Below are 26,729 nucleotides of genomic sequence, written 5' to 3'. Positions count from 1 at the left end.
AACTGATTGTCTAGTGCGTTGGGGACAGAGAATAAAAGGAGCAGATTTCTGGGTGTAGAATAGATTCAGAGCATAATGTACAGACACTGGTATGTTAGGATGTGAATACAGTGGAGGTAAACCTAGGCGTTGATTGACGATGAGAGAGGTTTCGTCTCTGGAGGCACCAGTTAAGCCAGGTGAGGTCTCCGCATGTGTGTGGGGTGCTACAAAAGAGCTATCTAAGGCATTTTGAGCGGGACTGAGGGTTCTACAGTGAAATACAACAGTAAGAACTAGCCAATACAGCAGTAGACAAGGCATATTGACATTATAGAGAGGCATAAAGCAAACACAGGTGTTGATCAGTAGAGCTAAGACAACAATGGGTAAATGGCGACGAATGGGCTGAGCGGGTCAGTTAGGTACATACAGGACCTGAATTTTAGGCTGGGGCCGACAGGTAAACAAAATGATGTACCGTGTTATTGAAACAGTCCAGGGGGCATCAGCTGTGTAGCCGAGTGATCATAGGGTCAAAAGAGCAGCAATAGGTGAGTCAGGGTGCCATTCGGTAGTCACTACTACACTAGGGAAGCAGGGGACACAACATTCAGAAAAGCTAGTGGGCCGGGGCTAGTAGATGGTTCTTCGGCGACATCGTAACAGTATAGCCTGTTGAGACCACATCGGGCGATCACGTCGGCAGTCCAGTCGTGATGGATCAGCGGGGCTCCGTGTGGACAATAAAGGGTCCAGGCCAATTGGCAAACGAGGTATTGTAGCCCTAGAATTAGCTGGTATATGGGCCTAGCTCGAGGCTAGCTCAAGGCTAGCTGGTGCTTGCTTCGGAACAGAGGCGTTAGCTAACAGTAGCCACTCGTTTGCAGCTAGCTAGCTGCGATGATCTGGTGTAATGATCCAGAGCGGCAGAAATCCGGTGATGTGGTAGAGAGAAGCTGTCCCATATGCTCTGGGTTGATATCGCGCTGTGCAGACAGCCAGGTGTTGTCCGAGCTAAGGCTGGCTGGCTGGTGACCGAGAAAAAGGTGAAGACCACTAGCCGTGGCTAACAAAGACTAGTAGCTAGTTAGCTGGCTAGCTCCTGATGGAAGATCCAGTTATAAGGAAAAAAATAGCAGATCCGTACCACATTGGGTGAGGCAGGTTGCAGGAAAGTATATTTAGTTTGTAGCTAGAAAGTGAGACTAAGATATATACGAAAAAGACAGGCTATTTACACGGGATAAGACACGGGATAAGACAAAGACAAACACACACGTCCTACTGCTACGCCATCATGGATTCGATATACTGGATTGTTGACATAGCCCACTCTAATATATATTTTGCTGTACATACCATTCTTAAAATATTCTGTGTAAATTCATCTGGTGTAGATACGTATAGATTGCATTTGGGTTAATGTTACCATGCTATTTGGGCTGTTAACCCAATGAGCGTCACCGCGACGCTTCCGCGATTTAGGCTTCTAACCCCTTTTAACCCTTGTGTAGTCTTAACATTCTGTATATTCCCCTTGTCCCAAGGGTAAAAAATGACCCGCCTCTACTAAACCCTCTACTAAATGTATTTTGCATGAAGAAACAACCTGCCATTCATCACAAACTTTGTGAATATCTGGGTTTTCCCGCTTCACAATGCAGAAAGACTGCATTTAATCAGTGGACACCACTCGTTTTTATTACAACACACCTGTCATAATTGTTTTCTTTACTAAAGTAGAGGTTTATTATTATTCTTATTATTATTATTGCTAAAGGTACTGCATAGGTGTAAACATTACTTTTTTTAGCAAGAGATAGCAATTGTATAGCCTAAAAAAGTAGCAGAAATGTGAAGAAAGTAGTTTTGAATGTATTTTATTGAAACAATAACAGTCAAACCTTTTAGGCAAAATAGTGATATATTCGTATATACTACACAATGAGGAATTCAACTACAAAATACTAGTCTTCGCCCATTTTTTAACCATTGCCCCCACCCACAAGGTGTATAAACCTCAACAATAAATAAGAATAAAATAATAGATACAAAACAAAAACTTAAAGAACATAAATCAATCAACTCTAATTAGCACATATAGGACAGTATGCAAGTGTGTGTGCATGGACTTTGCAGATGTATTTCTCACATATGCAGCACATAGTATATGTTTTGCAGTCCTTCTTTGGGGGGCAGAATTGACATCTCCTCCTCTTGCCTGCCCCAGTGGCAGCCTCAGGTGGATCAGGACAAGATTCAGCCCCCTGAACAGCTTTCACAAGCACTGCGAAGGCTGCTGTGCGGGGCAGCGCTCCCTTCTTTGAATGTGTGGGGTTACAAATGCATTTCCCAGCTGCTCCCGGAACACCCTACTCTTGCTCCGCTTATCAGGCATCCAGGTAGGATTGATCTTGTTCCATATCACAAAGGCATTGTATGACATCAATGATGTTATGGAAGATGACCAGGGTCCAGTGGGCAGTCATCCTCCTGCAGCTGTAAGTTCCAATCACCTTGTCCAGGTTGTCCACGCCTCCTTTGTTGTGGTTGTAGTCCAGGATGATGGCTGGCTTCCTGTCCTCACGATCACTGATCTCAGCTGTTTTGTGCTGTGTGCTCAGGAGGACCACATTCTTGTTCCTCTTTGGGAGGTAAGAAACTAGAGTGGTGGTGGGAGTGAAGGCAAACTTTGATGAGAAGGCCGCTCTCCCCCTTGTTGCGAGGAGTGCAGGGGGGAGCTCAGGCTTGTTCTTTCTAACTGTGCCAACCATGGTGATCTTTCTCTTCAGGAGCTGCTGGCTGAGTTCATAAGAGGTGAAGAAATTGTCACATGTGACATTGTGCCCCCCCCCCCCCCAATCCATCTGTCACATCAAGCACAACCTATATCCACAGGTTCTTATCCGGGCCTCCACTGGTCGGCTTCCCTGTGTAGACTTGCATCTTCCAAGCGTAGCTGGATTGTGCGTCACAGGCCACCCATATCTTGATGCCATACTTTGCTGGCATGCTGGGCATATACTGCCGGGAAAGGACAGCGACCTTTTGACAAAGAGATTACTATCAGTAATTAGTATCAGTGTCACCAAAAACAATCACATAACTCAATGATATTACAGCAATACATAATACAATTAACAGTGAAAAACACTTACATTACAGATACATATTTTTTTTTACCTCTGAAAGGAACCAGTTGCTCATCCAGTGTTACTTCAGGCCCAGGGTTGTAGAGGTATGGCAGACGCTCCACCCACTTCTCCCAGACCTCTCTCCAGTTTGTCTCTCACACGTCTTGCAGATCTTGACTCACGGTTATCAAATCGTAGCATTCTTGAGAAAGTGTGAAAAACTTTCAGTGGCATCGTGGCACGGAAAATCACCCTTCCACTCTCTGCATCTCAGAGACTACATGTAGCCTCGCCTCGGAACCTATACACAGCCGCTAAGATTAGCAGCCCTATGTAGGCACGCAGGTCAATCTCATCCATCCTTTTCCAGTTGTCTCCATATTTACGGAAACCCTCCAAGTTCGTCATCTCCAGGATGATATTTTTTTGATGGCTGGTGTGATGAACATGTGGAATGCTGAGGCGATGTCCTGGGCATGGGCATCTGCATGTCTTGTGGGCCCTGGGGTCATCCTTATGACATTTTGTGGTGCCATCCTGCCCTGGTTGTCATATGGTGACAAGGACCATGTTATTTTGCTGTTCTTTGACAAAAATGTCTCTCTTTCAGCCTGGGGTATTTCTTCTTCATCTGAAGATGATGCATCGTGCTCTGGGTTGTATTCTTCCCCATCTTCTCCTTCAGATACCTCCTCCTCTTTTAAATCATTGTTCTCTCGTTCCTCCTGGACATCTGAAAAAATCTGATCTACGACCTGTTGGGCACTGAAACGTACACTCATGGCTTCAGTAAAGAGAACTGGGGGGGACTCATCTGCAGCACCTTAATAGCCTCTGACTGCATTCCCCATTAGTAAACAATGCTTTCAAGAAATGTTTCTTTTGTTTGAGGGGAGATGCTGCACATGCACAAGAAAGTTTTAGTTCTATATCGTGGAGCTCCGCCCATAGGGGAGCTCTGCTTCTAGTGGTTTACCCTGCTGCCTAGGCAACGAACAGCCTGAGAGAAAATTATGCACACACCTGCAGCCAATAGGAGTGCCGGTGTCCCTATATAAGGGGACGCGTCCCCTCAATCAGCCTCCCATTATCTTCAGCGACAGGTCTGGACTGAAGAAGCCGAGAAGAGAAGAGAAGAAATCGCAGGACGAACCCGCCGCCTTTGGTACCGACCATGCCCTCACTCGCTAAATATGTGGAGGGTGCCTGGGAGCGCCGGCAAAGGCGTATACCCCATTCACCAAAGTGTACAGAAAACGACTTCAGGAGATCCCTAGGCTCGAGGACGCACTAGCTGCGTACCTCGTCCCAGGTTCGAGCTCCTGGCCGTCGTCCAAGAAACCCACACTACCTACGACCAAGGACCGTCTCACAGCACAGCTGCCGGAGAAGTCTTTGACGGCTATGAAGGAAACCGACAAAGCCGCCCTATTGAACTCCCCTATCTTTGACAACGGTCTCTTCAGAACCGCCGTCAAAGATGCAACGACATGTTTCGGGAACCTTGAGGAGGAGAGGAAGCAGCTGTCTAGACACCTACCATTGGCAGGGTTTCTAGAGCAGCTGCAAAGGAACCCCCTCACTCCACCGTCTCCAGTAGACCCGGGTCTATGGCCAGAGCAGCAGCACCTGGTGCCCGTCTAGAGCCCGTCGAGCAGCAGCACCTGGTGTACTAAGAGCGGGCCCTGCCCTTCCGGCAGCACCAGAGAAGACAGGGGCTCAACTGACAAGAAAGGTTTTCATTTTCTCGCCCTGGCAGCCGAGAGGCACTCAGAAGAGACAACGACCATGACGGGACGAGGGGCAGAGGACCGAAGAGAGCGCAGCACTTCTTGTGACAGCGCCCACTGTTCATCCCCCACCCTTGCAAAGGGATGGAGGAGTCATTCTGTCTTTGTTAATAAATAATGTGTTCCATCTGACTTCTTCACAAGATAACCTCTTTTCCATAAAAAACTTGGACCGCTCAGATTTCTTCTCTATCTCTCTCTCTTCCTCTAACCACTCTGCATGTAGCACAGCCCACTATGAGTGCGTAGCTGAGCACACACAGATGCTCGTTGTGAGTGGGAATGACATAAGGAAAGCAAGACGGACGCTCTTAATGAGCCATATACCTCATAAAAACCCTACGCTCCACACTCTTAGGAGTGAAGAACAGTGTCTTGCAAAAGTATTCATGCACCTTGGCATTTTTCCTAATTTGTTGCATTACAACCTGTAACTTAAATTGATTTTTATTTGGATTTCATGTAATGGACATACACAAAATAGTCCAAATTGGTGAAGTGAAATGAAAAAAAAWTTTTTTTAATTTTTTCATTGCTTTTGCCTGCTTTTGCACCACCTATGTCACAATAACGATTAGCCACAATAGTAGAATTTGTGGTTTGCATTGAAACTGCCGCAAACAGATACAAATAGTGGAATCATGGCATATTTGGACTAGATAATGCTTAACAAGTTTAGATTGTGATAGAAATTCAACAAAAGACATAAATGTGTTAATTTGACCAAAAACAGTCAAAGTTCGGCAATAAGGACTATGATGCTAATATACTCTTCACAACTGTGTTTTCTGGGTGTCATTGAGTAGGCTGATACCCCATTTCATGGACCCAAGATCCATAGGTAAGGTTGTACAATACATTGCAATGTGAATGTTCAATAAACCGTATGTTGACTGGTGAGCTAATGTGGCTCATTTCACTGTGGTGTCAAAGTCTTGCAATAAGAGGTATGACGCGGATACCCCATTTCATTGAACCAAAATCCATAGGTAAGGTTGTACAGTGAAATATGAGTATGCCCCAATGCAATTAGGAAGTCTAATACATCCACAGTGCGATTGTTAAGCATTATTTAGTCCAAATATGGCATGATTCCACTATTTGTATCCTTTTTGATGCGTGACCTTTATTTTAAAGGCAAACCAGAAATGTCATTATTGGGCTCATCTTTATTTTGGTTAGCTTCACATTCAGTGTGGGCCGCTGCTGAAAATTATGCATCTCCAGATTACCTGGCATGCATCAAAAACTTGCGTCAGCTAGCTGCTACAAGGGACACATAGGTGAACAAATATATTTGCTGGCTATTCATTTGATTGATGAAGTTGATAAAAATGTAATTAACTTGCCAGCTCTCTTGAAAGTGCTGGGGGACAAGCTAGCTAACGTTATCTTACCCCCATCAACAGAGTTTACCTTTGGTAGCTAACGTTAGTTTACCCCCATCAACAGAGTTCATCTTAGCTTGCTAGCTAAGTGGACTCTAGCTAGGTTTCTAGAAAACAACAACTAGCTATATAATTGGTAGCTATATTGGTAGGTAGTTACTGACTATCTGAACAGTTTTTGACGGACTACTTTGTTCCCCTGAGTTTTTATTTATGCTTATGTGACTGAAAGTCCCTCCTAATTTTACTGCAAATAGGCTGTGTTGTTTTCATACAATTTGTCTGATTAGGGGGCTTGTGCACATTTACATTAGTGTTTCATTAGCTAGTTAATTAAGTTCCTGACTGACAAAGCTAATTATTATTCATGTTTTGTTGTATTTCAGGTGGAGTGGCATTGCTGATAGGCCAGGGCCCATATTCACAAAGAATCTCAATGGTACTGATTTTAGGATAAGTTTTGCCTTCACACTGAGTACAATTACATTGACAAGGGGGAGGTTATCCTAGATCACTATCCCTACTCTGAGACGCTTTGTGAATATGGGCCCTGGAAGAAAGCTTTTGCCCAATACCTTGCACAGCAATCTTATCACCACAGGACCCTAGAGGAGGGGTAGGCAACCCTGTTCCTGGAGTGCAGCAGGTACTGCAGGATTTAGTTTCAACTAGGCACCACACCAGGGGTGCATTCAGTTCACTTGAACGTTTTCTATGTTGCGGAACGGTTTGTACTGAACGCCATGTTTTCCCACAACATTCTTGTACATTCTTGAACAGACAGATACGTTTGCTTCGTTCGGCGGGTGTGCCAGGGTGTGGCTTGAAGCAATGAGTGAAGTATTTAAAGGACAGCGGTCTATTTTGAACCCACAACCCAACCCCTCCCCGTCTTTCAACTAGTTGTTCAGTACAGTACCATTTCTGTTCAATTGAACATTCCATTATGTTTTTATGTACTGAACGCAGTCCTGACCAACTGAAATAATTCAACACACATGGTCTACCAGGTCGGTTAAATCAAAAACATGAAGTGCCTGCGGCACTCCAGGACCATGGTTGCCACACCCGTTGCTGCCCGGTGTATACAATCGAGCACACTGCCATGCAATCTCCATAGACAAACATTGGCAGTAGAATGGCCTTACTGAAGAGCTCAGTGGCTTTCAACGTGGCACCGTCAGTTTGTCAAATTTCTGCCCTGCTGGAGCTGCACCCGGTCAACTGTAAGTGCTGTTATTGTGAAATAGTAACGTCTAGGAGCAACAACAGCTCAGCCACAAAATGGTAGGTAACACAAGCACACAGAATGGGACCGCCAAGTGCTGAAGCGTGCGGCGCGTAAAAATCAATTGTCCTCTGTTGCAACACTCACTACCAAGTTCCAAACTGCCTCTGGAAGCAACGTCAGCACAATAACTGTTCGTCGGGAGCTTCATGAAATGGGTCTCCATGCCCAAGCAGCTGCACACGAGCCTAAGATCACCATGAGCAAAGCCAAGCGTTGGCTGGAGTGGTGTAAAGCTCACCGCCATTGAACTCGAGAGCTGTGGAAACGCGTTCTCTGGAGTGATGAATCATGCTTCACCATCTGGCAGTCTGACAGACAAATCTGGGTTTGGTGAATGCCAGGAGAACGCTACCTGCACGAATGCATAATGCCAACTGTAAAGTTTGGTGGAGGAGGAATAATGGTCTGGGGCTGTTTTCCATGGTTCTAGCTAGGATCCTTACTTCCGGTGAAGGGATATCTTAACGCTACAGCATACAATAGCATTCTAGATGATTTTGTGCTTGAATTGGAACGTCGACTGCGAGCCAGGCCTAATCGCCCAACATCAGTACTCAACCTCATTAATGCTCTTGTGGCTGAATGGAAGAAAGTCCCCGTAGCAATGTTCCAATATCTAGTGGAAAGCCTTCCCAGAAGAGTGGAGGCTGTTATAGCAGCAAAGGGGGGACCAACTCCATACTAATGCCCGTGATTTTTGGAATGAGATGTTCGACAAGCAGATGTCCATATACTTTTAGTCATGTAGTGTATTAGTCAATGCTTTTGAACTGAATACTGTATGTGAATTTTCATATATTAATGACACTAACAAAAGAAATGAATTGTTCAGCAACGTGCAGTAAATTCTAACACAGCTTTGGTGATGAAAGGTACATAATGGATTTATGGTCGTCTCCTATCAGGCCACTGCATGCTGTGACATTGGCCTGGATGGTGACACATCTTCAAGCTGTCTGACTGAAGACTGTGGCCTTCAGTGGTACCAGAAGCAAAGGGAGTAAAGCAACAGTCTCTCTCTGTCTCACAGCCATTCTGTCAGCATGCGTTGTATGTAACCTAACCACTCAAATTCATACCAACAGCTACAGACACAAACACTAATTTATGTTCACTTTGTCTACTTGTCCAATTCTTCAATCTTGTCCACTCAAATTCATACCAACAGCTACAAACACAAACACTAATTTATATTCACTTTGTCTACTTGTCCAATTCTTCAATCTTGTCTGGGATATATATTTTAGTTGACACACCTGTGCATGAATAAAAGTGTATTCACCTTAGACATGGACTTTGCATTTACTTTAGACCTTTAGAATCATAAGCTCCAAAATGTGTTTAAATTACCACAGAAGTTGGTTGTAGTTGTTTTGGTTAGTTGGTTAGTTGGTTATAGACTTTTACAGGAAGGAGAGAGTATGAGTTTTGGCTTGAGTGCAGTAAATCCAATCCAACCAGTGGCTCTGGATAATATGCCATGTCATCACACAGGCAGACTGCCACAGTGAACGAGGTTTACATGGTGCATCAAGTGTACTAATACACATTTATTCATGTATATCAGACATCTCACAGTTTACCACGCTTTTCTGGACAACTGGACATTCCTCTCGCCCATCCGGTCGACTCCTTCTTACCTACTGTCGTCTCTTGGTCTTCTTCTAGGTTCAAACCTATATGCCTGTAGTCCAGTGCCTTACTGTCAAAAGCAACCCACTGGTAACACAGCCACCTTGTGCAGCTCAGTGTCCCAAAACTGTTCACCTGTTTCTACGTCAAGCAAGTAAAATGTTCCATTTGTTATTTTTGTGTGTTTTTATGGTGCACGTGCGGCACAGCAGCGTATAATAGATGTTACCGTTCGAATCCCCATGACGACAAGGTGAAACATCTGTCAATGTGCTCTTGAGTAAGGCACTTAAACCTAATTATTGCATTATTCAGGGTTGCTGACCCTGGCTTGAGGGTGTCTTGGGGGAGTTGGGATATGCAAAAAACATATTTCCAATTCATAGGACAAATATAAGCACCCACCAAATAATATTAATTGTTCAAGGCATTTATTTTTTACATTTATTGTCCAACAATAAATGTAAAAATGTGTTTAACCTCGAAGGAATCACTGTTCCTAAACCGGGACAGTTGTTGCTCAATATGCAATAATGTCACTAGAAAACATTGTAAACAACAGCCAACTTTCCGGGACATAGACATGTCTTATATAGGCAGAAATCTTACATTGGTGTTAATCTAACTGCAGTGTCCAATTTACAGTAGCTATTACAGAATAAAATACCATGCTATTGTTTGAGGAGAGTGCACAACAACAAAACACTTTTATCACTGCAACTGGTTTGATACATTCACCTCTGAAGGTAAATAATGTACTTACATTCAGTAATCTTTCCCTGATTTGTCATCAAAGTGTTTCCTATCAAATGATATCTAGAATATCCTTGCTTCAGGTCCTGTGCTACAGGCAGTTAGATTTGGGTATGTCATTTTAGGCGACAATTGAAAAAAAGGGTCCGATCCTTTCAAAGGACTTGATTGTTATAATATATAATGCTCCAGCATTCATTTGCATTTTGGCATGTTTTTCTAGTTTCAGAACACACAACAACATTTATGGAGCAAACATTATCCTAAGGTCTAGCTAAGAAAATACTTAAATACTTAAAACTTACAATGAGTGTACAAAACATCAAGAACACCTGCTCTTTCCATGACAGACTGACCAGGTGACTCCAGGTGAAACTATGATCCCTTATTGATGTCACTGTTACATCCACTTCAGTCAGTGTAGATGAAGGGGAAGAGACAGGTTAAAGAATACTTTTTAAGCCTTGAGACACCTGAGACATGGATTGCGTATGTGTGCCATTAAGAGGGTAAATGGGCAATACAAAAGATTACAATGCCTTTGAACGGGGTATGGTAGTACAGTATGGTAGTACAGGTGCAACGGTTTGTGTCAAGAACTTCAACGCTGCTGGGTTTTTCACGCTCAACAGTTTCCCGTGTGAATCAAGAAAGGCCCACCACCCAAAGGACATCCAGCCAACTTGCTGTAACTGTGGGAAGCATTGGAGTCAACATGAGTCAGTATCCCGGTGGAACGCTTCGACATCTTGTAGAGTCCATTTCCCCGAGGAATTTACGCTCGTCTGAGGTCAAAAGGGGGTGTGCAACTCAATATTAGGGTGTTCCTAATGTTTTGTATACCTAGTGTAAATTACAGAACAGTGATTAACATATTTCAGAATACTTACAAAAACATTATCTTAAAGGGAGATGTCACCCTTTTTCAACTTCATATTCATATTCATCATCACCAGCCCCACCCTAACATTAACATATGTGAAAATGGCACGTTTCTATGTTTTGTAGTAAAAAAAGATAGAGGAAGATAAGTGTTTCCAATGACATCAGAAACCAATTAGTAGGCAATTAGTAGGCAATTAGTATCAAATCAAATGTTATTTGTCACATACAGATGTTAAGCAGATATTATTGCGGCTGAAGCAAAATGCATGTGTTTCTCCCTCCAACAGTGCAGTAATATCTAACAATTCACAACAATAGACACAACCTAAAAGTAAAAGAATGGAATTAAGGAACATATAGGATGAGCAATGTCGGGGTGGCAAAGATTAAATGCAGTAGAATAGAATACAGTATAAACACATATATACAAGCAAAAATATGTAAACATTATTCAACTGTCTAGTGGCCAGTGATTTCAATAACAAAAGTTATTTCCAGCTGTATGTAATAACAGAAACAATTTTAGAAATGTTTACAATTTTAGAAATGCCCCTATAAGTGTCACACCCTGATCTGTTTCACCTGTCTTTGTGCTTGTCTCCACCCCTCTCCAGGTGTCGCCCATCTTCCCCATTATCCCCTGTGTATTTATACCTGTGTTCTCTGTTTGTCTGTTGCCAGTTTGTCTTGTCAGGTCTTACCAGCGTGTTTTCCCGTTTCCCTGCTTTCTCAAGTTTTGTTTCCTAGTTTCCCCATTCTGCCTGTCCTGACCCCGAGCCAGCCTGCTGTGCTGTACCTTATTGCATCTGCCCTGGATTGCCTGCCTTTGACCTGTCTTTTGCCTGCCCCCTGTTTGGGTCAATAAACATCTGTGACTCTAGCCGTCTGCATCTGGGTCTTATCCTGAGTTTTGAGTGTTGAATCCAAGTCTTGAGAGAAATATTCCTACAAGTCACAAAGGATCAGTTTTCAGTTGTCTGTTTTTGCTCAGGACAAAGGGACTTCCTACATGGAAATTAATCATATGGAAAATATTTTGAAAAATACAATCCTCCTAAATGTAATTTTTCAGTTCAAATAATGCAACAAAATCTATTATTTTCAACTATAAAATGTTTTCGTTTCCCTGCCGGACAAGGATTGTCCCGACTTTCAAGAATCCCTGAGGTACAATGGGTGTGTATGGTTATTCTCACTTTTAATAATGGCTAGAGAGTTTATATGAATTATACATCTAGGACAGTAGGACTAGCATGGATGGATGGGTAGATAAAAAGGTCTACCAGGGTTTAGAATTCACATTATGTACATTGAACTCCTTTATGTTATCAAGTGATGTAAAGGAGCATGAGTGGAAGGCGCCATACTGTTCGGGAACATTTGAATTATTTATGTAATAACATTTATTTTTGGTCTAAAAGGTCTCCACTGCAGAGGTGTTTCATCAACCCTGAGATTATCTCCATGGTGATGCACATGTTCTCTTTCCAGACGGTGCGATGTAAGGGTCAATGATGAACTTGATGGGTTCACCTGTCTCCAAGAACAATACCATAGCAACCAGTTCATGATGCAAATTAGATTATTTTATGCCTCATAGACCCTTCAACATCAACACATCCTTCAACAAATACATCAAATATACTGAACAAATATATAAATGCAACATGCAACAATTTCATGAATTGTATTGAATTAAAGTTCATATGAGGGAATCAGTTAATTGAAATAAATTCATTAGGCCTTAATCTATGGATTTCACATGACTGGGAATATGCATATGTTGGTCACAGATACCTTAAAAGAAATGGTCATCACAATGGACCTCAGGATCTGGTCACAGTATTTTTGTGCGTTCATATTCCCATCTATAAAATGCAATGTCCGTAGCTTATGCCTGCCTATACCATAACCCCACTGCCATCATAGGGCACTCTGTTCAGAATGTTGACATCAGCAAATCGCTCGCCCATACAACACCATACACGTGTTCTGCGGTTGTGTGGACGGTTGGATGTACTGCCAAATTCTCTAAAACGCAGTTGGAGGCGGCTTATGGTAGAGAAATTAAGATTCAATTCTCAGGCAACAGCTCTGGTGGACATTCCTGCAGTCATCATGCCAATTGCAAGCTCCCTCAAAACTTGAGACATCTGTGGCATTGTGTTGTGTGGGAAAACTGCACATTTTAGAGTGGTCTTTTATTGTCCCCAGCACAAGTGGCACCTGTGTAATGATCATGCTGTTTATTCAGCTTCTTGATATGCCACACCTGTAAGGTGGATGGATTATCTTGGCAAAGGAGAAATGCTCACTAACAGGGATGTCAACAAATGTGTGCACAAAATTAGAGAGATATAAGATTTTTGTGTGTATGGAAAATATCTGGGATCTTTTATCTCATCTCATAAAACACGGGACCAATACTTTACATGTTGCATTTATATTTTTGTTCAGTATAAATAATCTACGGTTTCATCCTCTCAACTCCAATCATAATGTTAGCCACCCATGATCATCACTTTTTCCTTCTCTTCCTCTTTCCCCCACGAAGACAATATTTACATAATCAAATATCATTCCAGCTGTCATCCCTCCTTAGGGTACAAGAGTAATGTGACATTGCCAGCTGTTTCCAGAAGAACAACCACACTGGAGTAGAGAGGCTATTGGCACACAGGCCACACAGTATGCTTGTGTGGCCGCCCAGAGCGTTACAAATAACTATACTTCCACAATTGTTTATAAATTGAGGTTTCCAAAATTAAGGTGACTGGAATCTTTTCAGAAATAACCTGAGTGGAGTGTGACTTTCCTAAAAATTGACAAATAAGAAAGATCTTTTTTTTATTTTTTTTTATCACCAAGTTTGTCGCTTTCCACTAATTTTACCTACATTATATACACTACCGTTCAAAAGTTTGGGGTCACTTAGGAATGCACGTTTTTTGTCCATTAAAATAAAAATAAGATTTATCAGAAATACAGTGTAGACATGGTTAATGTTGTAAATTACTATTGTAGCTGGAAACGGCTGATTTTTAATAGAATATCTACACAGGCATACAAAGGCCCATTATCAGCTACCATCACTCCTGTGTTCCAATGGCACGCTGTGTAAGCTAATCCATGTTCATCATTTTAAAAGGCTTTTTGATCATTAGAAAACCCTTTTGCAATTATGTTAGCACAGCTGAAAACTGTTGTGCTGATTAAAGAAGCAATAAAACGGGCCTTCTTTAGACTAGTTGAGTATCTGGAGCATCAGCATTAGTGGGTTCGATTACAGGCTCAAACTCATCAGTCTATTCTTGTTCTGAGAAATGAAGGCTATTCCATGCGAGAAATTGCCAAGAAACTGAAGATGCACAACTGAGCAAGAGGACAAGTACATTAGTGTCTAGTTTGAGAAACAGACGCCTCACAAGTCCTCAACTGGCAGCTTCATTAAATAGTACCAGCAAAACACCAGTCTCAACGTCAACAGTGAAGGGTCGACTCCGGATGCTGCCTTCTAGGCAGAGTTGCAAAAGAAAAAGTAATATCACAGACTGGCCAATAAAAATAAAAGATTAAGATGGCAAAAGAACACAGACACTGGACAGAGGAACTCTGCCTAGATGGCCAAGCATCAGAGTCGCTCTTCACTGTTGACGTGAGACTGGTGTTTTGTGGGTACTATTTAATGAAGCTGTCAGTTGAGGACTTTTGAAACGTCTGTTTCTCAAACTAATGTTGCTTTTCTTTCAAAAACAAGGACATATCTAAGTGACCCGGAGAGAGAGAGAGAGAGAGAGAGAGAGAGAGAGAGAGAGAGAGAGAGAGAGAGAGAGAGAGAGAGAAGAGAAGAGAGAGAGAGAGAGAGAGAGAGAGAGAGAGAGAGAGAGAGAGAGAGAGAGAGAGAGAGAGAGAGAGAGAGAGAGAGAAGAGAGAGAGAGAGAGAGAGAGAGAGAGAGAGAGAGAGAGAGAGAGAGAGAGAGAGAGAGAGGAGAGAGAGAGAGAGAGAGAGAGAGAGAGAGAGGGAGAGACGGCTCCTGACTTTTATAATCGTGCTAGCTAGCCAAATTCAAATCTGTCAGCTAGCTCACCGTCTAGCTCTAACTGTTTACTGGTGGTAAACAGACCACACTACTGCCTGGCATACAGCTGTAACCAGCCATTTTCAGCTAAACCACAAAAAAAGCATCTGCAAGGGAAGACAAATCCACATTTTTGAGGACAGCGATAAGGACCAGGGAAAACAGGTTTCTGACGGTAAACATGTATCAGAACGGCACTGTCATGGTCCAGGCCGTGAGGCTGCACTCACTCTGTTGTGCAGGACTTCCCCACCCTAACGAAGACAGCGGAAAGCAAAAAAGAAAAGGACAGCACCCCGACCTCTCCCTCACCTCAAGGCACCCCAACAGCAGGACCATCCTCCCCCTGCCTGCTACAACCACCAGAGCAAGACCACACTACCATCAGCCTGTTGAGAGACAGGCTGGCTCTGTTAGAGGTATGGTTACTGAGCTGAAGGAAGCAGCCTCCAGCTACACCACCACCAGCCCAGACACATAGCTTATACAGGACCAGATCAACCAGTGCTGACCTCATGCTGAAGAACTCTGTCCAGGAGCTGAGAGAGAGCCTTACCACAGCGCTTGAGGAGGTAAAGGCCACCATGAGGAGAGAGCTGGTGCAGGTAAAGGAGGAGATGGAAAAAGAAAGTGCTACAGCACAGAGAGCAGACTGTAGAGACTCCCAGAGAGAAGCTGCAGCCCCTCACCACTCCTAATAACCCCACTGACCCACCTTTACCCACAACCCTCCCCCAAACCGGCAACACTTTACCCACACCCCCAGTCAACAAGAAGACTCACATGGGGACACCTACTACAGAGAGAAGCTCTCTGGCCCCCCCTGACACACCCCCACACACCCCTCTATGTACACAGGCCCTGTGTACTCCAGCCCCAGACCGTAAACACACTAATCTGGTAAAACCCACTGAGGTGGCCATCCTCATTGACTCAAACAGGAAATTCATCCAAGAAGATAAACTCTTCCCCCAACACAAGGTGTTCAAAATATGGTGCCCAAAAACACAGGATGCACTCCACATCCTGTCCCAGCCTGACTTTGGCACACCAGGCCACATTATTATTCACACCGGCACCAACAACCTGCGAGAGGAGCAGGAGAGAGTAGGCAGCCTGGTCAACAGAGTAGCAGAGAGGGCCTCTGAGCGGTTCCCCAACTCCCACATCACCATCTCCACTCTGCTGCCTCGCAAAGACTTTCATCCCCGTACCATTCAGAAAGTTAACGCTGACATCACCAGAGGGTGTGGTCTACTCCCGAACGTACACGTTGCTCACCACCCAACAATCACCCCAGAGCATCTGCACGACCACTCCCACCTGAGGAAACAGACAGTAGGGATGTTTGCCAAGTCTCTAAAGGACGTGGCACTTGGTAGACAAACACCCCATGCCGCACTGGACAGAGGACCACCCAGAGACCCCTACCAGACCACTGGACCACCAAGGAGCCCCAGGCCCCTTCAACGCCACACCAGACCCAGCGCACCCCACAGGCCCCACCCACCACCAGAGCATCACCACTTCCATCGACTTAGCCAGACCGGACCGGGCCCAGCCTACTACCCCGCACCAGACCACAACCCCTACCAGACCAGAGAGGAAGCCCCACGGCCCAGAACTGGCCCTCCTCCACTCCACAGGGCCCAACAGCAGGACCAGCGCAGCTAGACAGAGGTCGTCAGAGGACAGGAGAACCCTGTAGGATTAAGTGAGATCAAACAGCTCCTCCAATACATCTGCACTAAACACACACGGACGCATGCACGCACACACACGCACGCACGCACGCACGCACACACACACACACACACACACACACACACACACACACACACCTATTTGATCCTGAGTGTAGGTTATTTCCCTGACATCTGGAATCAAGGACTCATAACCCCAATCTTTAAGAACGGAGACAAATTTGACCCTAACAATTACAGAGGCATTTGTGTGAACAGTAACCCGGGGAAGGTTTTCTGTAGTATTATCAATGTATGAGTTCTAAGCTTCCTTAATAAGCACAATGTCTTGAGTAAAAGCCAAATTGGATTTATACCAAAACATCGCACAACTGATCATATTTACACCCTACACACCCTGATAGATAAACATGTCCACCAAAATAATACCAAAATATACGCTTGCTTTATCGACTTCCAAAAAGCATTTGATTCTATTTGGCATACAGGACTGCTCTACAAAGTTATTGAAAGTGGTGTAGGGGGTAAAACATATGACATAATTAAATCAATGTATACTGGCAATACGTGCAGCATTAAAATTGGTAAGAAAATAACAGAATTCTTTAACCAGGGGCGGGGCCTTCGCCAGGGTTGCAATCTGAGCCCTGCACTCTTCAATATTTACATTAACAAATTGGCCACTATTCTAGAAAAATCCTCAGCCCCTGGTGTTACAATTCAGAAGTTAAATGCCTACTCTTCACAGATGACCTATGCCTGCTTGCACCCGCAGCACATGGCCTACAGCAGAGCCTGGACCTGCTAGAGCAGTACTGCCAGACCTGGGCCCTGGCAGTAAACCCCAAAAAGACTAAAATAATGATTTTCCAGAGAAGATCCAGATCTCAGGGAATTAGACCAACGTTCTCAATTGGTACAAAATATATAGAGTACTGTACACACTACAATTACTTAGGTTTAAAAATAACCTCAACTGGACACCTTAATGAGGCAGTGAATGAACTGAGAGAGAAAGCACGCAGGGCATTCTACGCCATTAAAAAGCCAATTCAAATTGAAATACCTATTAAAATTAGGCTAAAACGAATTGAATATGTAATTGAACCAATTGCACTTTAAGGTAGCGAGGTGTGGGGTCCACTTGCAAAACAAGATTTAATCAAATGGGACAAACGCCCCATTGAAACCCTGCATGCAGAGTTCTGTAAGATTCTCCATGTCCAGAGGAAAACTACAAACAATGCATGCAGGGCAGAATTGGGCCAATATCCACTAATAATAAAAAATCAAAAAAGAGCAATTCAGTTTTGGAAACGTCTAAAATACAGTGACCCCCTCTCATATCATTACCAAGCCCTGCAATGCCAAGAGCTGAGCAAAGAAAAGAGTCCCCTCATCCAGCTGGTCCTGGGGCTGAGTTCACAAACCTGTTCTACTAACACACTGAAGCCTCAGGACCAGAACATCCAATCAATCAGAATAAACCAAATTACAACACAGCCAAAACAAAACTACATTGCTTATTGGGAAACACAAGCACAAACACAAAGCAAAATGCAGTGCTATCTGGCCCTAAATCGACAGTACACCGTGGCTAAATATTTGACCATGGTTACTGATCAAAAACCTTAGAAAAACCTTGACAAAGTACAGGCTCAGTGAGCACTGCCTTGCCATTGAGAAGGGTAGACACAGGAAAATCTGGCTCTCTGTAGAGGAAAAGCTGTGCAACCACTGCACAACAGCAGAACCTGAGACGGAGCTGCATTTCCTGACAAAATGTCAAAAATATAAAACAATTAGATAGTGTCATTTTCCCAAATTTTAAACCCTTATTCAAGGTTTCAAAGACCTCTCTGATGAGGATAGGCTACCCGTCCTGTTGGGGCAGGACGCTGAGAGCTGTGGGTTGGCAGCGCACTACATTGCTGCCTGCCATAAGTTGAGGGACAGTATCTGACAGACCAATCAACCTGCACATGTACTCTACTGTATGCTTATTGTTATTGTTGAATGTATGGTTATTTTAACCCTTGGTTATTGTTGTTACTGTTGTCCCATTGACATTTTTGTTTCTCATTTTTATTTATATTGTAAATATCCAAAATAAGCTTTGGCAATATGTACATTGAAACGTCATGCCAATAAAGCGAATTGAATTGAATTGAATTGAGAGAGATACACACACACATAGAGAGAGAGAGAGAGAGAGAGACAGAGAGAGAGAGAGGGAGAGAGAGAGAGAGACAGAGAGGGAGAGAGACAGAGAGATAGAGAGAGAGAGACAGAGAGAGAGAGAGAGCGAGAGAGAGATACACACAGAGACAGAGAGAGAGCGAGAGATACAGAAACAGGTTGAAGTTTATTGTCATGAATCTTGCCCTGTAGGCAAAACTGAGCAATTTCCGCTAGATGGGCCAGCTGCAAGTCAAAATCATCTATATCATAAACATTTATGAAAACAAAAATTATGGTCAGGCATTAGGGTTAGCAGTGTGGTTAAGGTTAGGGTTAAATGCCCATACCAGTAGAAACACCAGTTGAAATTCCACTTTTTGACTGAGATCCAAACAGTTATTCTCTGTAGCCAACACTTTGGTTTCCACTAGATAAAACAGCCAATAAGTAACAATTGGATACGTTGTGGCTGTTAACTTGTGACGACGCTACACTTGGCCACCTTGCCATGGAGCAAATTAAAATAGGGGGTGCAGCATTGAATAGTTTGTCAGGTTTCACTTATTTTTGAGCTAGTCTTCATAAAGAAAACACATTACCATTTTAGAAATGGTAAAATTGTGTGATATGGTTGTATTTTAGAATCCCGCTCCCCCCGTCACCCCAAGATTAATGGTTTTGACCACTAACGTTTTAGGCAAATTCGTTTTGCATGGCCCTGTGCCCAAGGTGTCAGAGCAGCTTACCAATCACTGTGCCTGTACACAGCCCATCTGTAAATAGCACACCCAACTACCTCATCCCCATATTGTTATTTTCTTTTCTTTTGCACCCCAGTATCTCTACTTGCACATCATCATCTGCACATCTATCACTCCAGTGTTAATGCTAAATTGTAATTTTTCGCCACTATGGCCTATTTATTGCCTTACCTCGCTAATCTTACTACATTTGCACACACTGTATATAGATTTTCCTATTGTGTTATTGACTGTACGTTTGTTTACCCCATGTGTAACTCTGTGTTGTTGTTTTTGTCGCATTGCTATGCTTTATCTTGGCCAGGTCGCAGTTGTAAAGGAGAAGTTCTTCTCAACATGCCTACCTGGTTAAATAAAGAGGAAATAAAACATTTAAAAAAAGGTTTGCAGGGTTTGCACATTTTTTGACGATTCCATTGATTCTAAAGAATCAGTGTAGCACTGGATACTGGGTCATGCAAAACAAACCTGCCCATTGCTTCAATACACACTCCAAACCATTCAATAGTTAGGCTATCCATATTACCGGAGCTTATATTCGTTCTATTTCTATGGCAGATTCCCTGCTTCAATTTAGATAATGCATTGATATACTGTATAGCTGCACAATTTAGATAATGCATTGATATACTGTATAGCTGCACAATTTAGATAATGCATTGATATATAGCTGCACAATTTAGATAATGCATTGGTATATAGCTAGCTAGCTTGCTGAAATGATAACAGAGAGAACGAAGAATATAGCTATATGATCATGGCTGTGTGCGTTTCCAAATATGAATGACGTCTGGAATCCGACACTGTTTCAATGGAATTATAAAATGGCAGTCAGACAAATCTCAACCCTCAACGTGTCAACAACTCGTATGCCTGTCTTAACTGAAATGGTGTTCACATAACTTTCATTAGCTTGCTAAGGTTAGCGTGCTAGCTAGTTACACTGACAGCTGTCAGTCAGTGGCCTATTTATTGTTATTTCTCTGCTAAATGTGGAAATCACCACAACGTTCCCACCCCCAATTCCTGAATATGTATTACCAGCCTGCGTCAGTCTTCGAGGTGAAACATAAACAAGAATTTTCGCTGTAGGACAGGAATTACTCAAAACATATTGCGGCAACTTCCTCTAAGGTGGGCCTTTAAGGTGAGGGTTAGGTTTCAAATCCGATTTTATGACTTTGTGACAGTGGCAGCTAATGACCACTCTGCAGAGCATGCCTCCAGTACATGAGTCAGGACAAGAAATGCCCCAACCTGCGATACAGAAAGAAAAAGAGAGAGATGGTTGTGGAACGAGGACAGATCAGAAAGACCTATACGAGATATACGTGGAACAGACTGTTGACTAAGCAGCAGAAGGCCTGTCACTCCTGTAGAGAGGAGAAGCGCCCGTCCTTATTGCCAGACTGCTCATGCATTATTTAACCACACACCGCCACCAGTCACAGCAGCATTTTTACAATACCATAGAGCCCAGTGCTTCGAGCTCACTGGGAACTGACATAAAGAGAAAGTGATGGCGCAGGATGTGAACAAACGGACCCACATTGTATTCGCCTAGCAGGCCTTTTAAGTTAATGTAGCCGTTCCTTGTGAACATGGTAATGTCATGTAAGTGACATTGGTTTAGATGCTGAATGTAATTACTGTAGTGTAACACACGATTGATGCCTCTTCTCTCTTGCGTGGCAGGAACAAAAGAACCATGTCTGTCATGTGTAGACTGAAAACAACAAGAAACTAAGACTATTCCATACTGTACAGAAAGTGTTGCAATGGCTCACTATTTCAAACTCAATAACGTACACAAATACATCCACACTGACAAGCTGAGATAAGAGTTGTACTGTACCTGCGAAAGCCACCTGTCAGAGCCAGTATAGAATCGGGTGCGATCCAATGGGCAGTCTCTTCAATGATGCTTCTAAGAGCTTTGGCCTCGGCTTTACTGACAGCCTTGGAGATGTCCCTGTAATACAGGAAGCCTGAGGGGAAAATATAAAAAGCACTATGAGCTGTCTATCTGAAGTGGACAATAGTTACAGTAGCATTAGCATTGTGGACTATATATAGGGTTGCAAAGGCAGTTAATATTCACAGTAACTTTCAAAATGTACCAGTAATTTACCTGTAATTATTCATATGAAAACTAGAATCACAAATCTTTAAAACATTTTCCTAAGTATAACCCATAACCCATAAACTTTGTGAATATTGTAGCTTTTTAATATGAAGATTACAGCATGGACTATATTGTATATGTTTTAAACGTTCTGTTGCAAAACTGATTATGCTGCATGACACACTAATGTGCAAATAAAGTGTATAATGCATGCGGATGCATTTAACACTACACACTGAAGTGCTAAAGCTCTTTGAGCCCTAAAAAGAGTGGGAATATAAGCTAATTGGTGTTCAAGGAGTACACGCTAAAAAAAGTGTTGTTGGGGGGGTTCTTTGTCTGGGGTCAGGGTGACATAGTATGTGTAACAATTGTTTTTGCATTTCAGGATGGGTTCTTTATTGCTGTGATGGTTGTGAAGAACCTTCCTGTTCTTTCCCTCTCCACCATGTTTTCCTTTATGCCATGAAATGCTACACTGGTTGCAGTGAAAGTACAGTAAACAACAACAAGTTACTGAATTTCGTGTATTTGTGCCAATCGTCAGTGGAAGTGTTGTACCAGTTTAAGTGGTTGATGATTATTTTGTCAAAGGTTGAGCATGTCTTTTAACACTGTCAGTTCTGCTGTATTTGTAAGAGAATGTGATAAAGAGCCCCACTGTCCTTTTACTGCAGTGGGCTAAATCATGGTCACACAGAGTGTTTCCTGGTCTTAAACTAATCTACTTTGAAACAAAAAATATACACCTCACACATATGGTTTTGGGCTTACAAAAAAGAAGACACCTTCTTCAACTGTCAGTTGAAAAGTATTACATTTCGAGTTTGCGTCCCAATATTACACTTTAAATACTTCACAGAAGACTGAAATATAACAAAACAGTTTGACATGGAAACAACAGATTTTTGACAGGTTTAAAAAAAATAAAAATAAAAATTACCAAGACATTTTTAAAAATATGAATAACATTCCACCCATGAGGCCACTAGGTCATTTGACAGCAGGAAAGTACTACTAAGCATTATTTCTGGTGAGCACACTTGGGACAGCCTCACCTGGCCTCAACCTCTTGGCTGACAACCAACTGACCTTCCTGCCACACCGTCAGGTAAGTGAGCGTGCCAAAAATCAGCAACAGGAAGTTACTGTGAATTTTAGAATAACTACAGTGCCTACAGAAAGTGTTCATACCCGTTGATTTATTCCACATTTTGTTGTGTTAGCCTGAATTCAAAATGGCTTAAATGCATGTTTTTCCTCGCCCATTTACACACAGTGATAAAATGTGTTTATGTATTTTTTACAAATGTATTGAATATCAAATACATAAGTAGTCACACCCCTGAGTCAATACATGTTAGAATCACATTTGGCAGCAATTACAGCTGTGAGTCTTTCTGGGTAAGTCTCTAAGCTTTATACACCTGGATTGTACAATATTTGCACATTATTCTTTTTTAAATTCTTCAAGCTCTGTCATGTTAGATGCTGATCATTACTAGAGAGCCATTTTCAAGTCTTGCCATAGATTTTCAAGCCGATTTAAGTCGAAACTGTAACTAGACCACTCAGGAACAATTCATGTCGTCTTGGTAAGCAAAACCAGGGTACATTTGGCCTTGTGTTTTAGGTTATTGTCCTGCTGAAAGGTATGTTTGTCTCCCAGTGTCTGTTGGAAAATGTTCCTCTATGATTTTGCCTTTGCTTAGCTTTCTTCCGTTTCTTTTTATAACCAAAAACTCCTTAGTCCTTGCCAATGACAAGCATATCCATAACATGATGCAGCCACCACCATGTTCTGTTGGATTTGCCCCAAACAGTAGACTTTGTATTAAGGACATAAAGTAAACTCCCTGGTTTTTGTGGTTAAATCTGTGTTGGAAATTCACTAGTCGACTGAGGAACCTTACAGATAATTGTATGTGTGGGGTACAGCAATGAGGTAGTCACACAAAAATCATGTTAAACAATATTATTGCACACAAAGTGAGTCCATGCAACTTTTATGTGACATTTTTACTCCTGAATTTATTTAAGCTTGCCATAACAAATACTTATTGACTCGAGACATTTCAGCTTTCATTTATTATTACATTGTAAATACTTCGAAAAACATAATTACACTTTGACATTATGGGGTATTGTGTGTAGGCCAGTGATCTCAATTTAATACATTTTAAATTCAGGCTGTAACTCAACAAAATGTGGAAAAAGTCAACATTGCAAAAATCTGACGCAGACTCGGTCTCGACCTTTACGTCTTTACTGAAAACTCATCTCTCCAGTAGATCCTATGATTGACTGTAGTCTGACCCAACGGTGTGAAGGTGAACGGCAAGCCACTCGGGTGACGAACCACCCTTGCTGTCTCTGCCTGGCCGGCTCCCCTTTCTCCACTGGGATTCTCTGCCTCTGACCCCACTACTGGGGAGTCACTGGCTTACTAGTGCTCTTCCATGCCGTCTCTAGGAGGGTTGCGTCACATCGTGCCAGGCTTTTTTCGTTATACTTGACTTGAGTGGGTTGAGTCACTTACGTGATCTTCCTGTCTGGTTTTGCGTCCCCTCCAGCTTGTGCCGTGGAGGAGATCTTCGTGGGCTGTACTCAGCCTTGTCTCAGAGTAGTACTGTAAGTTGGTGTTCTGTTGATTTCCCTTTAGTGGTATGGGGGCTGTGCTTTGGCAGTATCTATGCTGCAGTAGTCTATATACCCGGGGGCTAGGATCAGTCTGTTCTATCTGGTGAAATTCTCCTGTCTTATCTGGTGTTCTGTGTGAACTTATGTATGCTCCCTCTAATTCTCCCATCTCTCTCTCTCACATCTCTCCCATCTCTTTCTGTCTTCCATCTCTCTCTCTCTCTCTCTAGGACCATGCCTCAGAACTACCTGGCCTGATGACTCCTTGCTGTCCCGTCCCCAGTCCACCTGGTCGTGCTGCTGATCCAGTTTCTACTGTTTTGCCGGCAGGTATGGAACCCTGACTTGTTCATCGGACGTGCTACCTTGTCCCGTACCTGCTGCTTTTGACCCTCTCTCTCCCTCTCTTTCTCTCTCTCTTCCTCTCTCTCTCCCTCTCTACCGCACCTGCTTTCTCAACCTCTGAATGCTCGGCTATGAAAAGCCAACTGACATTTGCTCCTGAGGTGCTGACCCGTTGTACCCTCTACAACCACTATGAGTATGATTTGACCATGCTGGTCATCTATGAACAGTTGAACATCTTGAAGAACGATCTGGCCTTAATGGCCATGTACTCTTATAATCTCCAACCGGCACAGCCAGAAGAGGATTGGCCACCCCTCGTGGCATGGTTCCTCTCTAGGTTTCTTCCTTGGTTCCTGCCTTTTATAGGGAGTTTTTCCTAGCCACCATGCTTCTACATCTGCATTGCTTGTTGTTTGAGGCTTTAGGCTGGGTTTACGTATAAGCACTTTGTGAGATCTGCTGATGTAAAAAGGGCTTATAAATAAATACATTTGATTGATGATTTATTGAATACTTTCTGAAGGTAGTGTACTTGCTGCAAACTCATAGTAAATTATTCAAAAATAAACACAAACTTCCTTGTGACCAACTGCCATTAAGTTAATCGGAAAATGCACAGTAACCTCAACCGCTTAAGGATCGTACCCTTTTTACCAATTTCCGCCTAAACTGATATACCCAAATCTAACTGCCTGTAGCTCAGGACCTGAAGCAAGGATATGCATGTTCTTGATACCATTTGAAAGGAAACACTTTGAAGTTTGTGGAAGAGGTTCAAACTGTAGAACCCAGTTCCTACATTTTAATATAAAAATGGGATTTTATCAAACAAAACTATGCTACATTTTATCTCGGGGACCCTCAGGATGACAAATCAGAGCAAGATTACTGAATGTAAGTATTTACCTTCAGCGGTGAATGTATCAAACCAGTTGCCGTGATAAAAGTGTTTTGTTGTTGTGCACTCTCCTCAAACAATAGCATGGTAATTTTTCAATGTAATGGCTACTGTAAATTGGAAACTGCAGTTAATTTAAGCTTTCTGCCCATATAAGACATGTCTATGTCCCGGACAGTTGGCTGTTTTTACAAAGTCATTCTAGTCACATTAGCGCACGTTAGCAACAACCGTCCTTGTTTCAGGGACACTGATCCTGTTGAGGTTCAGTGCAGCTCTTGATATTTATAAGCTATTACAAAGATTGCAGAACTGGAAGTAGACAAATGAGTTGCTCAACCTTTATCAATATAATGATGAAACCATTTAAACTCGTACAACATTTAGACCATGCCTGCAAATATGCTAATGAGTGCAGTAATGATTGTACCTTATATTGAATATATTGGGTAGAAAAATGTCCCAATATATTAGATTTTGCGCACATTTACCAATAAAGATAACGACCTGTACCATGTGAGTACCTAACAGTGTGTGCCATAAGCGCATCTGAAGTATCCTATAAGTATAACTGTAGAGCCTGTTATTGGTTCTACCTGGAACCAGAGGGTTCTTCATGAGATAGTTCTAAATGGAACCCCATTGGGACAAATGACAGAAACTTTTGTCCCAATATTCTAATATTTTTACAAATCTCCATTATACCTACAGACTCGGGGGTGTACAGGAAATTCAGGTCAATAGCAACTGAGAGGTTGTGAGTTCAAATCCCAAGTGAGGATCACTTCCAGGTTATCAGAATACAGAAGGATACTGTCCCTTACAGCAAAAATACCTTAATCCAACTTTGAAAATACAGCTGCTTTTTGAATATTTACCATATTTTCACTGCAACCAGTAGCCGGGACATTTTCAACAGTGTAATAAAGAACCCTCTGGTTCTAACAATGTAATGAAGAACCATACAAATAGTTATACAAAGGGTTATTCAAAAAAACGAAATAAAAATATTCTCCACAGCCCAAAAAAGGGTTCCCCTACAGCGACAAAATGAAGAACCCATTCTTGGTACTAACTACCCTCTCTTCTGAGAGTATACAGGTATAACTCAAAATGCATGTGACATTAAGGAATATGCT

General features: G+C 42.6%; 1 protein-coding gene across 1 annotated transcript in view; it reads right to left on the bottom strand.

Annotated features, from left to right (window-relative positions):
• LOC111951684 (DNA nucleotidylexotransferase-like) overlaps positions 1-26,729 on the bottom strand; it is a 146,713-nt gene that overhangs the window by 49,322 nt on the left and 70,662 nt on the right. Inside the window, exon 7 of the mRNA XM_070434881.1 lies at positions 21,435-21,567. Within this exon, the coding sequence (XP_070290982.1) occupies positions 21,435-21,567 (133 nt within the window). The remainder of the gene's footprint in view (positions 1-21,434; positions 21,568-26,729) is intronic.

The sequence above is a fragment of the Salvelinus sp. IW2-2015 genome, linkage group LG25, assembly GCF_002910315.2.
Source record: "Salvelinus sp. IW2-2015 linkage group LG25, ASM291031v2, whole genome shotgun sequence".
In the NCBI taxonomy this organism is placed as follows: domain Eukaryota; kingdom Metazoa; phylum Chordata; class Actinopteri; order Salmoniformes; family Salmonidae; genus Salvelinus; species Salvelinus sp. IW2-2015.
The sequence above is the reverse complement of the archived record's forward strand: the minus strand, read 5'-3'. Positions and strand labels throughout refer to the sequence as shown.